At 23.9% G+C, this 12,684-nt stretch overlaps 3 protein-coding genes across 12 annotated transcripts in view; 1 reads left to right on the top strand and 2 right to left on the bottom strand.

Moving 5' to 3' along the window:
* The first annotated feature begins 486 nt into the window (after window positions 1-486).
* LOC129605349 (S-phase kinase-associated protein 1) lies at window positions 487-2,059 on the top strand. Of its 5 annotated transcripts, none has more exons than XM_055515044.1 (2): window positions 487-608; window positions 1,448-2,059. In XM_055515044.1, exon 2 carries the CDS (start codon window positions 1,474-1,476, stop codon window positions 1,960-1,962), a length of 489 nt encoding a protein of 162 aa, XP_055371019.1. In that variant the 5' UTR covers window positions 487-608; window positions 1,448-1,473; the 3' UTR covers window positions 1,963-2,059. The 5 variants fall into 5 exon arrangements, with proteins under 5 accessions (XP_055371019.1, XP_055371018.1, XP_055371022.1 ...); XM_055515043.1 differs by having other exon boundaries at window positions 577-713; XM_055515047.1 differs by lacking the exon at window positions 487-608 and adding an exon at window positions 744-952.
* Window positions 2,060-7,878: 5,819 nt separating this feature from the next.
* On the bottom strand, window positions 7,879-8,876 carry LOC129605516 (RING-box protein 1A). The gene is made up of 3 exons (XM_055515318.1): window positions 8,620-8,876; window positions 8,530-8,557; window positions 7,879-8,160 (listed from the first exon to the last, which is right to left on the bottom strand). The coding sequence occupies exons 1-3, from the start codon at window positions 8,701-8,703 to the stop codon at window positions 7,940-7,942; spliced, it is 333 nt and encodes a 110-aa protein (XP_055371293.1). The 5' UTR covers window positions 8,704-8,876; the 3' UTR covers window positions 7,879-7,939.
* A 1,134-nt stretch (window positions 8,877-10,010) lies between these two features.
* Window positions 10,011-12,684, bottom strand: part of LOC129605328 (proton channel OtopLc) — a 28,560-nt gene continuing 25,886 nt past the window's right edge. For 5 of the 6 annotated variants that reach the window (XM_055515012.1, XM_055515017.1, XM_055515014.1 and 2 more), the window contains 2 exons: window positions 11,447-12,458; window positions 10,012-11,355 (listed from right to left, as the gene is read on the bottom strand). In XM_055515012.1, the coding sequence (XP_055370987.1) occupies window positions 10,821-11,355; window positions 11,447-12,458 (1,547 nt within the window). In that variant the 3' untranslated portion in view covers window positions 10,012-10,820. Of the gene's footprint in view, window positions 11,356-11,446; window positions 12,459-12,684 lie in introns of all 6 variants that reach the window. The other variant, XM_055515016.1, reaches the window with a different exon arrangement.

The following is a 12,684-nucleotide window of genomic DNA, read 5'->3' as shown; positions in this document are numbered from 1 at the left end:
AAAATAAAATTTTCGAAAGTAAAATGGCAACAATTTATTTTTTTGTGAGTTTTGATTATTATAATTATTTTAGCAAATTGATAAATTGCGAGGTTCTGTAAAGTCTGAGCCCCATAAAATAATTTCAAATATGAACAGTCGTCAGAATTTGTCATCGAAAATTTTATCTTAAGTTATGGCGCATATGTAAACAGCACCTTAGATTTGTCGTGCATATAAACAATACCTAAAATTCAAGGAAAAGTTTGTACATATTAATGAACTAAATACGAATAAAAAATGTCATTTCTATGTAGAAATGACTTTTTGTTATGTAAAATTCTTTTATTTTTTATCAATCTATTTCTTTTTTGGAATGAATAAGCGGAAACAAACGTTATATTGAAATGTAAAAAGTTTAGTAACACAGTGCCCTCTAGCACATGTTTTTTTTTTCAAATAAACCGCTTAATTTACATCTTGTCATTTTTTATTCTTTTTGACAGCAAAACAAATGATATATGTTGTCATTTTAAGTTGAAAATATTTGGCAACACTGGTCCGTAAATTAGAGAAAGAAATTGCTTATTGCTTTCAGTTTTATTATTTTTTTTTCATCCGGGATCAAAGTAAGTTTTTGCTAGAAAGAAATTAAAAAACAAAAACGCCAAGTAAAATTATTTGTGGCTTTTAAAAATTTAAAATTTATATAAATAAAATTCTCTTCTCGTAAGGTAATTAATAAAAATTTAAAAAATTTAGTAATATTTGAGGACGCCATTGGAGAAATATTTTTTCCAAAAAAAAAGTTTGCATGTGTTTATTATTTAACTGTGTAACATACATAAAATTCGACATTAAATTAATTATTTATTACGTTATTGCAAATTTTCAAAAATGTCGATTTTTTCTCGATAGTCGCGTTAAGGAAAAAATCCAGAACGAAATATAAGCAAAATACGGAGACACCTATGTATGTACATTTCTAATCTACAGATATATGCATATGGGTAATAGTAAGTTCCTAATAAATATAATCATCGGAAACTTCTAAGCTAATACATACCTAGTTATTAATTGATTATAAATTAAGTTCTATGGAAATTTTGTTTTTAGATTATTTACAAAAAGTTTTGTATCTTCTAAATTCGTTACATTTACACTGCACATACATATTTAAGTAGGTATACCTATCTATGCCCGCCTACATAAATTTTCGTTGTAAAAACTCATAGCCAATTCCACTTAAGTCTAAGTTTAAAATAATTTACGTAACAAAATCCTACTCTAATACTTTGGGGTTTATGTTTTATTCAAAAAAAAGATTCAATGCAACATTGCAATAAGTATGTATTGTTGCATTGAATCTTTTTTATGAAGCGTTTCAATGTCAAAAAATATAGCTAAGCTTTATAAAAAAAAATTTTATTAAAAAAATTATAAAAATTTTTTACTTTTTTTTTTTTAGTTTAAAAATTAAATACTAAAATCAAAATGCCGAATATTAAATTGCAATCAAATGATGGTGAAATTTTTGATACTGATGTTCAAATAGCGAAATGTTCTGGTACAATTAAAACAATGCTTGAAGATTGTGGTATGGATGAAGGTGAAGATGCTGTAGTTCCACTACCAAATGTTAATTCCGCAATTTTACGAAAAGTATTACATTGGGCAAATTATCATAAGGACGATCCACAACCCACTGAAGATGATGAAAACAAAGAAAAACGTACCGATGATATTTCATCATGGGATGCTGATTTTCTCAAAGTGGATCAAGGAACATTATTCGAATTAATTTTGGCAGCTAATTACCTTGACATTAAAGGTTTACTAGATGTTACATGCAAAACAGTTGCAAATATGATTAAAGGTAAAACTCCAGAGGAAATAAGAAAAACCTTTAATATTAAAAATGATTTTACGGCAGCTGAAGAAGAGCAGGTCCGTAAAGAAAATGAATGGTGTGAGGAAAAATAAATGAATATAAGAGTAAAAATTTACATACATAAATACATTATATATTTAAATCTATAAATTAATATGAAAAAAAAAATTTTTAGTTTTGTTACTTAAATTGATATTTTTACTCGTTTGAAATCCACCTTCTATCTGAATAAAATTTTTAATATTTTAACAAAATTTCCGTTTTAAATTAAACTTACAGCAGTTTATGAAGTGTTTTTTTTTTGTTTACGAATTTAATTTGTAATATGTAAAACATCATTTTTCAAGGCAACTACTTAATTGCCTCAATAAACAAAAATGGTGTTCTTTTAAATGAATGAATTAAAAAAAGTGAATTCAGTTCTAGGTATAAAAATTTAATGAATTTGAAATGTAAAATTTAATGCATACTTGAAGCATAAATATATGAATTAAAATAATGTTTAGTTTTCGAGCTTTTAAGTAATGCTTGGGAATTATATTTAAATAAAGAGATCAAAAAGAAATACTCCCTTTATTTTATAATTTTTAAAGTAATAAATAAATTAGGTCATTATCTATATTTAACAAAAAATTTAATTTTATGTTTATATAAAAATTTTTTTTAGCGATAGCTAAAGGACTTGGCTCAATTAATACCTTGCTTATTTCATTTTCTTTTAAAGCGTTGACAGCAGAAATGGATTACAAACAAGATATGAATACAAACGAAATTAACAAAGCTTTCAAAGCGATTAAAGTCGCGAAATGAGCATTTTTCCTTCAAATCGACGTCGCTTTGTTAACTTTGATTTTATTGCTATGTAATTATTTATAATATTTAAGGCTTGATTGTCTATCTCGTTATTTTACCCGGAAAATGGGAAGAAAGTGAGTAAATATCATATATGTATATGTATACAAAATCTATTCACTTTGTTTTTGAAAGTGAGGCGTTCAATTGATAATTTGAGAAAAATTGTAAAAATTCAATTGAAAAAATGAGTAGTAATATTATTGGAAATGGGAAATACCATTAGAAAATACTGAGAATTTTGATTTAAAAGGGAATAAAAAGGCGAGATACAGGATCAATCTGTTAATTTAATTATGTAATTGTAATAAGTTTGCGTTGGCATGTCAATCAAAGATGGGCAATCATGATTTGCAATTTGATTTGCTGAAAATTGACTATGAAAACTTCGTCAATCAACCATAAAACTTTTGATTGATGAAAAAGTATAAATTGATTCTACTTTTGTCAATCATTTTTTGGAAGAAATAATATAAAAAATCGTTTCAATGTTTTTATTTTGCGACTTGTTATTTGATAATGGAGTGGCTGTTTTTTAATCAGCATTTGACAAGACTGACAATAATTGATTGCAATGTCACCTTGAATTACAATCATTCTCAATTATGATTGTCAATCTTTATTTGAAATGTAAACCGAGCTTTATTCTTTTTTAGAAAAAAATCACAAAAAAATGGGTATTGGGTTTTGACATTTCATTGGAGCTACAATAACAATTCAATCTATTCTATACATTTCTTATAACATATAAGATAGAGCGAAAAAAATATATATTTATGAGAATAATAACGTAAACGTTTAATAGGTCTCTTATTTTCATGTTATTTTAGTTCGTTGGTTGTCACTATTTGAATTTTGTTTTTTAGAATTTATGAATTTCATAATTTATAACAATTTCATTATAAACAAAACAATACTCCTGTGAATGTTTTGAATTTCTTTCAATTGTTTTGCTGTAAATTTTTGTTTTCAATTTTGGATTATAAAATAAAATAGAAAGTAAAACAAGCATAAAATGAGTTCACAAATAATCGAGGAATATTATGATCGGCCTCCACAATTTGATTTTACAAGATCGAAAAAACGAAAACCATTTAGGTATTTATTTGATACTGTGTATCCATGCAATACTATTTTAATGCCAACTTATGACTCAATTTCAAATGTCGTAAAATATTCAGAAAGTTTAATTGCTAAGGAGTTTGAAAAACCAAAAGAGCTTGAATGTGAAAACCTTTTAGAAGAAGCAATTGAATTAAAAAATAAAAAACGTTATAATTTGGAAGTTCTATACTCTTATCGATATGTTCCAGCTTCAAAACAAAGACCGAAATTTAAAAGAAACAGTCCTGTAATATTACTAAAGTGCAAGGATTTTTCAAAAGTAAAAGATAAATCATTTTCCGATGTTTTGATTCATGGCATTTCGAGTAGTGATAAAAGTAAGAATAAAGTAAATTATGATAAGAAATTCGAAATGAACCAAAACAAATGTTCATTAAAAAAAGTGGATGCTATACATATTCAACTTTCTTTGAAAGAACATATTCAATTGCAAAGTTCACATAACGCTTGGAAGCCCAATTCATTACGTTTTTCTGAAGCTGAAGATTATAAGGGAAAATTGCATGATAATATAGACAAAGTAATAGATTCTGACCTGAATGATAGTTTATTTTTAAAGAAAATTCGTGGTATATTAAACAAATTAACTGAAAATAATCTGGAATATCTTGTTGAGCAAATTTTAAAACTTGAAAAAATTTATACGCCAAACAAAATCGAATGTATATTATCGCAAATATTTGATAAAGCAATTGATGAATCGAAATTTTGTGGTATTTATGCTAAACTATGTCATGATTTAAAAGCAATAGATTCTAAGAATTATGATGTTAGAGGGAAAAAATCTAATAAGAAAGTATTTCATAAATATTTATTAGAAAAAATTGATAAAGAATTTCAATTAACGTTAGAGAATGAATTTCAACAAACATCGAAAGCAATCCAATCACAAAAAATAAATAATTCAATTGAGCAAAATTTGAATAATTTGGAAGAGGATGAATTGAAAATTCGTCGGAAATCATGTGGAATTATTAATTTTATTGGAGAATTATATAAAATATCAATAATTGATATAAAAATTATACAAAATTACATACAACAATTAATGGAACCATTTTCCGAAATAAAATTTGAATGTTTATGTAAATTACTACTGGTTATTGGTCATAAATATAATCAAAGAATTAATGATATTAAAATTGATAATAAGAAAAACTTATCAATTGAAGTTATTATTAGTAATATCAATCAAATCATTGAAAATAATAAATCTAATATTCAAATAAGTAATCGAGTTAAATTCATATTTCAAGATGTCATTGATTTGCACAAAAAGAAATGGAAAGCTAAAAATGCAATTGATGATATTGGTAGTAATAGCGATTTAATATTTAAAGACAATATAAATTATAAGAATGATATCATTGAAATTGACCGTAAGTATACGAATTTCTTAAAATATTTTTATAACAATTGAAAAATAAATATTTTAATATTATTGTACATTTTAATTATAAATTAATTTTTAAATTTTGTTTGTATAATTTAAGATAAAATTGAACTTGATTCTCTTCAATGCCAACATCAGTATAAAAAACAAAATATAACCCATTCGAAGGAGAAAAAGAAGAGTAATAATCAAAAGAATTATAATAATTTGGACCCTAATAATTTATTAAAAAATATGAAATTTGATTTTAATTCTAAACATTTAACATTAGGTTCCCGATCACAATTTACATCATTTTACAACAAATCTAAAAAACAAGATCAACCTGTTGAATGCAATAAGAATGTTATGCTAAACCAATCAATTCCAAAAGAATTTAAAGAAATCACTATAAATATTAAATTTATTTCAGAATTAATAGATTTAGTTAAAGATGGTTCCATAAATGATTTATGCCATATTTGGGATAGTATTCCATGTAGTCAACATTTACAAATATTAAACTATATAATTACTGAATTTATACATTATTCAAATACAACAAAATTACATAGGGAAATATTATCAAATATTATTTCATTACAATATAAACGAAATAAAATAAGCTATAATATTCTTTGTCAATCATTTAATGAATTATTTAATATTGCATCCGATATATTAATAGATGTACCAAAAATGTGGGAATATGTTTTTGAATTAATTGGACCCTTATTATTTAAAAATATATTTAATTTATATGATATGGTTGATATTGAATTGTATGATGAATATAAAAATCAATATTTGAATTTATTGTATAATTGTATTAAATATTTCATAAATGAAAAAGGTACAAATTTTATTAAATATTATTGGTATATGAATAAAAATAATATTGAAAGGAAATTAAATTCTAAAACATTAATTGAATTTATAGAAAAATATAATTTAAATTTTCTTAATGATTTTAATCATTATACATTTAATTCGAATGCAATGTTAAATAATCAAAATAATGGTGTGAAATCAGATATAGAACTTTTATTTAAATATTTAATTGAATTAAATGATATTATGAGTAAAAGTAGCAATTTAAAATTTAAAACAATAAATACAAAGAATGTTATATTAAATATAAGTAATGAATGCCAAAAATTAACGAAATTAATTTGTGATTTTACATTAAAATATGATGAACCAAAGAATAAATTCTTTTTAGATGGAACAATTTTTCATAATAAATTAATTAAGAATTTATTGAAAAAATGTTTATGTAATTTTGAATTGCAATGCTTATTTGAAATTGAATTATTTTTTGAAAATTTGAAAACTTTCGATAATAATATTAACGAAATATTAAATCAAATCTATGACAATAAAATTATTAATTATGAAATATTTAAAAATTGGAAAGAATTACGATTGAATAATGAAAATTTTGAAGGTTTAATTAATTTTCCTATAATATCAGAAATACAAATTTATTCCTCTATAAGAAAATTAAATTAAATTATTAATTGCTAATTAATATTTTTGGATTTTGGATTTTCAATAAAAATAACAAATTCTTAAATGAAAGCATGTTTGCATACATACCTTATTAATTTTAAAAAAGTTATAAAATTTTTTCCTTTATTCAATATTATCTTAAATTCTTTTAGAATATTTGAATATGATGTTTGTATTCAACTACCATTAGATTTTATATAAATATGTAAATTATAAAATAAAAATTAACTTGTTAATAAAATTTATATGAATTGCGTTTGGTGAATGTGAAAATTTTGTAATTCTTAACTATCATTACTGCGTACATGTATGTATATAATATGTATATATAACTAGATTCTGAAAATAGCATTATATATATATATATAATATGTATATATACCTAGATTCTGAGCTGTTTGATTTCTAGTCTCCTGGTTCAGTCACAATTGCGCGAAAGTGTAAGTATGCACTAATAAACTGATCCCTTTGCAAATTAATGTTTAAGGACCACTTTTCAATAAACTCAATGTTCATGGTTCGACGCAATGAATTTTTCAAAATACGTACATATGTATAACATGTTTAGGATTGCAATGGGATGGACATGTAAATAAAGGATTCTACTTCGTCAAAAATATATTAGGAAACATATATCTAATAGAGATATACGTTCCTAATATATTTTTGTATAAAATTTCAGCTTTTTATCTTAAAGGGTTTAAAGAACTTTTGTAAACAGACGCACATGGGCCAAAAAGAAAAAGAAACTGATAAGTAAAATGTTATAATAAGTTTTTACAGTATTGTTAGAAATGTGCCAAAAAATTATGTTCTTGTAAAACAAGACCAAGTATCAAAAAAAACAATAGACCACTTAGAATTTAATGAAATTTTAAAATTAATTGATTTATTGTTTTTGAAAAATAAAGTTAGTTTTTATGAAATTAGTATTTATTTATCAATTACATGTATGTAATTGTAATAAACCTACCATTTATTGACTTAATAAAATTAAAATATTTATTTTACTTATTAAATAAATTTTTTTATTCTTTTCACGTTATACAGGAATATATAAGAAAATTCATATATGTATGTCTGTATAAAAATTAGGATGTTATTTTTACCTGTTTTCTTTAAAATACATAATTGAAATTTGGGGGTGTTAACACTTGTATTTTTTTTTATTTTCTTGTTTTCTTTTGATCACAAAAATATTAAAATATCTAATGACCATATTTTTGGAATTCCCATTCTCTATTGTCCAAAGGACATACTTGACGTGTTTTTAACCAACGTGATATACAATGAAAATGGAAAGCATGATTGCATACTCCCCATGCTACTGTACATTCTTCACTAGTTGCTGAAGCTTGATTCGCTTGGCATTCAATACATAAGTCCATAATATGATTCCGACAAATAGCACAATTATCGACAACAATATCTAAAAAATATTTAAAAATTAAGTAGTGCTGTTTTTTTTTTCATTTTTATAAATTTAATTAATAAGTTAATTAAAAGTGATTCATTATTTACTAAACGAAAATTTAACAATTGCTACTTTTTCATTTTAAAATTTATCATTGACAATTATTGTATATAATTTAACAATTAGAAAATACGATTTCATGGACTAATTTAGCATAATATTTTTTCGAAGTCCTTGTAGACTTGAACTACGTTTGACTTTTAATTTGTTGCTTATTAGTTAAATTGATTACAGTCCCGTACAATATGCAAATAAGTCAATATTTATAAGTTTGCTGATACCTACAGTTAACAATCATTTTGTGCGTTTTACGCTTTTACTTACCCCAAGCCCATAATGCAACGGCATTCCACTGAAATATAACAAATATTTTGGTTAATCAAAAAAGTATAAATTTGAAATTATTTACAATACCTTCTTTACTTCAAATCTTTTCTTTTCACCTTTACTACTAGAAGATGGAACTTCAAATTCTTCTTCATCTACTTCCATACTCATCTTGGAAATTAAGTTTAATGCTACTTAAATATATTTATAAAAAGAAATCAAAATGTTTGTTGTAAATTAAAAAAATTTATTTTTAATTTTATTTGTTTCTTCAATTTCTTTTTTACAAGTTCATCAATACAACAAAAGTCCGTGATTTTTCAGTTCCTTTCATTGAATTGAACGCCATTGAGGTTATAATTGAATTTGTCAATTTGACTTTTTCATGACATTAATATAAAAATTGAGTGTTGCCGAGTAAAAGCAAATTACTGTTTTAAGCTTACGTGAGCGTTACGAATTTCGTTTTACTATCTATCTCCAATGTTACAAATAATTTCGAGTATATCTTGCTATTATTGCATCTAGATATAAAATATCAAAATTTTTTTCTAAATTTTACTAATTTAAATATTGCATTTGTTAAATATTACATACGAACAAGAAATAAAATATTAATTTAGAAATTCGGGTAAGATTTTGACATTAAACCCAAATTGACATTCGGTTTTCGAAAGAAACTTGGACCGTTTTCCATATATTATTTAATGCTAATACTAATTTAATATTGCTAGGCAACGCGTCAACCGCACTCTATTCGAATATCCAATTTATAGCGCAAGATGCTTTAAAATCAAAAATTAATTTAATTGTTTTTGATGAACCTACTTTACGTATTTTTGTGGCAATAAATTTAATTCGGTAATACAAATCGATAATTTTATCAACGCATAATGCGTTGATTTCCTTTTTGTGTTTGAGATATTAAAGGTTTTTGCATTAAGTATAGCTATCAGAAAAATTTACACAAACTATAATATTTTTATTTTAAATCATTTTTAAATATGTTGGTTAATTTATAAGAATAAAAACGTTTGTTTCGTTGTTGTACATGAACTTTTTACTCAATAATAAATTCTAAACTATTGAATAAAATAATTTAAGTAATAACGCCAAATTAATGACATGAACTAATTCTCAATCGTAGAATTAAATTCATGTCATGTCGACTATCGATTGGAGTAAGTCTCCGTTTTTTCAAGGAACGCGAATTATTTCGTTTTAAGATTTAAACACAATTACAGTCGAATTTCTTAATATTGATAAACAATATTTGAAATAATTTAATAGTTTAAAAAACAAATTAAAATTTCTTGTTTTTATTTACATAATTGCTATATGCTTCTATAAATATTTAAAATTAATTTATGTACACAATTGAATTACACATACATATATAAACTTTATGAATATATTACAGTTATATATATATAAATAAATTAATTTATTAATTAAAAATTTTTCATTTTTTATAAATATATAATACTATACGAGTACAATCAATTTTTAGCAATACGTTTTTGACATCCATATGTACTTGAGCATAATTGTATTTATGTGTGGAAATGTTATAAGAAGAACTTCACGTTATAAGAACTACTAATTGAAAAAACAAATTTGAACTGATTTTTGAAATTTAATTTAAACTGATATGTAAAAAAATGGGATTACAATTAAAATTATACAATGTATACAAAATTATACAAAAAATGGGAAAACAATTAAAATTATACAGAATACACGGAAAATCAATTTCTAATGCTTTAAAGCAAAATGCGAGAAACAAGTTCTGGGAAGCTTCTTTTTCAGTAAAACTAATCGGGGAGATTAAAACAAACTAAATGAATTTGACGTTTTCGTTTAAACTTTTTTTGAATTAATTGCTGTGTAAAAACACTGAAATTTTTTGTCCGAAAAATATGTGAAGTGTAAACACTACTTTATGAATTTGCCTTTTAAGTTCTGTGAAAATTAAGTCGTTAAAATATTTTTTTCAGTTGTAAAATAATTAATATTACAATTAGTGAAGTAATTACAAGAAAAAATAAATAGTTTTCCTGAAATGCGTAATTGTGATTTTGTTTTTTATAAAGTAAGTACCCATGCTTGTACAATATGAAAATCAATAAGTTATTGGAACAATTTTTTAAATTCAAAATTATTTGACTTCCGAATGGCCGAAACGAATTGCAGTAATACAAGTAAGGTAATTTACAAAATATAATTTAAAAATACATATGTACATATAAACTATACGTTTATAATTTTTGCACATTGTCTGTTTTTTTTTATTTCGCTTTATATACTGTTTTCCATATTTCAAATAAGCATATTGTTGAATGAAATCTATAAAAAATGGCTAATGGCATTGAAACATGAGTTATTATTGTCCATGCCCATATTCCAAAAAATTTTAAATGACTTTGACGAAATGCCGCTCTACCCTTTATTAATGTATTAATAAACCACATTGAAACATTTGCTATTAATAAAAATGTTATTGTTTGTCTTCCAGGCTTAGATCTTTGTTGTTGTGCACCTTTACATCGTCTCCAAGAAGCATTTAATATAAATATTGTTTGTAAAGCTGTTTGTATTAAACCTAAAATTTCGGACCATAATCCTTCTAAAACATATGGAATACCATCAGATATTGAAAAATATGATCCCATTATACTAAACATTCCATAAACGAATACACCAGTTTGTGCTACAACTAATAGCGTATTATCTAAGTTCATCTGATTTGTATCATGAATTTTATTAACAAATTTTAAATCTCTCATAAGATACATTGCAGTTAAAACAGCAGCACTTGTCACACTAAAAAATTATATTTTATTAGTAATTAGTAATTATGTATGTATATTAAAATTTATATTTATATTGTCATACATAATTTTAATTAAATTACCTGTAAATGATCATTTCACAAATAGTTACTTCGAACATTGCAAAATCTTTATAGCCTACTCTGTCGTGTAATACAAAATACATTATCATACTGATAATTGTCATTACCGTTATTAGAATACCAAAAAATAAACCTTGGTGAGCTTTTGAACAATCAACCGAAAATTGATTAGCTTTCCTTTGATTTTTACCTGTTGACATTTTTATTGAATCACGTCTTGTCTTTTCGATATCAGGAATTGATTTAATTTTCTTCCACATTTCATATAATATTACAGCACAAATTAATGAATATTCTATAGTACATGGAAATAAAAATGGTGCTGAATCTTGAACCAATGATCCCATTATATTATTTGTACGATGACAATTAACTACAGGACCATTATATATATTTCCAGCATTATTTTGAGATGATATTTGTGAAATTTCCGATACTGATGATGATGATGCAGGTAAAAATAATGATGGAGGGATTGTATCATTTGTTATATTATTATAATTAAATATTTTTGATATATTACTAATAGAATTTTCAATATTATTATTTAAATTTTCTATACTTGAATCAATAATATTTGCAATATTATTTGATTCAATATCAATAGATTTCGGATGATTATTATCATTTGGATTATGATTATCATGCTCCTGTGTATAATGTAATATCTCATGTCGCGTTTCTTCAACTAATACGTATAACCATTCGCATAAATTTGTTGCAACCATATGCATTAAACCAAATCTTGCAATTACTTTATGTTTATCCATATCAAGTTCTGTTGTATTCAAAAATATAAATTGCATTTGTATTATTGATAATATCATTCTAGCACTTGGTGTTAATGCAACAAATACATCATGACAACCAGAATGTCCCTCAAAATATTGACCAAATTCTAAACCAGAATATACCATTGTACCAATACCAAATGCTATTGCACCAACTCTTAAATAAAAACTACCAAAATGTGCAACTTTACGTCGAATTTGAATATTATTTGCTTTTTCATCTGTGTATAAATGTAAAATATTAATGAAGATTTGAATTAAAATCGAATTTCGAATTAAAATTCATTCGAAAATTATTTAGAAATATATATTACTTTTATTATTAACATTCTTATTAATTAATTTAACAATTCAGCATTGTGAATAATTTTCTTTAAAGAATTCAGCCGATTTTTTTTTGGTCAAATTTACCGGATGATTATTGGTAAATCCAACTAGATTTTTTTG

This window comes from Condylostylus longicornis, unplaced genomic scaffold (genome assembly GCF_029603195.1).
Source record: "Condylostylus longicornis isolate FDR11 unplaced genomic scaffold, ASM2960319v2 ptg000013l, whole genome shotgun sequence".
Lineage (NCBI taxonomy): Eukaryota > Metazoa > Arthropoda > Insecta > Diptera > Dolichopodidae > Condylostylus > Condylostylus longicornis.
The sequence above is the reverse complement of the archived record's forward strand: the minus strand, read 5'-3'. Positions and strand labels throughout refer to the sequence as shown.

Excerpts from the sequence above, each read along its gene's own strand:
- LOC129605349 (XM_055515044.1), top strand. The coding sequence starts at position 1,474 with ATGCCGAATATTAAATTGCAATCAAATGATGGTGAAATTTTTGATACT.
- LOC129605516 (XM_055515318.1), bottom strand. The coding sequence starts at position 8,703 with ATGAGTATGGAAGTAGATGAAGAAGAATTTGAAGTTCCATCTTCTAGT. Across the intron at positions 8,558-8,619 it reads AAAGATTTGAAGTAAAGAAG|TGGAATGCCGTTGCATTATG; the intron begins GTATTGTAAATA and ends GTTATATTTCAG. Across the intron at positions 8,161-8,529 it reads CGTTGCATTATGGGCTTGGG|ATATTGTTGTCGATAATTGT; the intron begins GTAAGTAAAAGC and ends AATATTTTTTAG.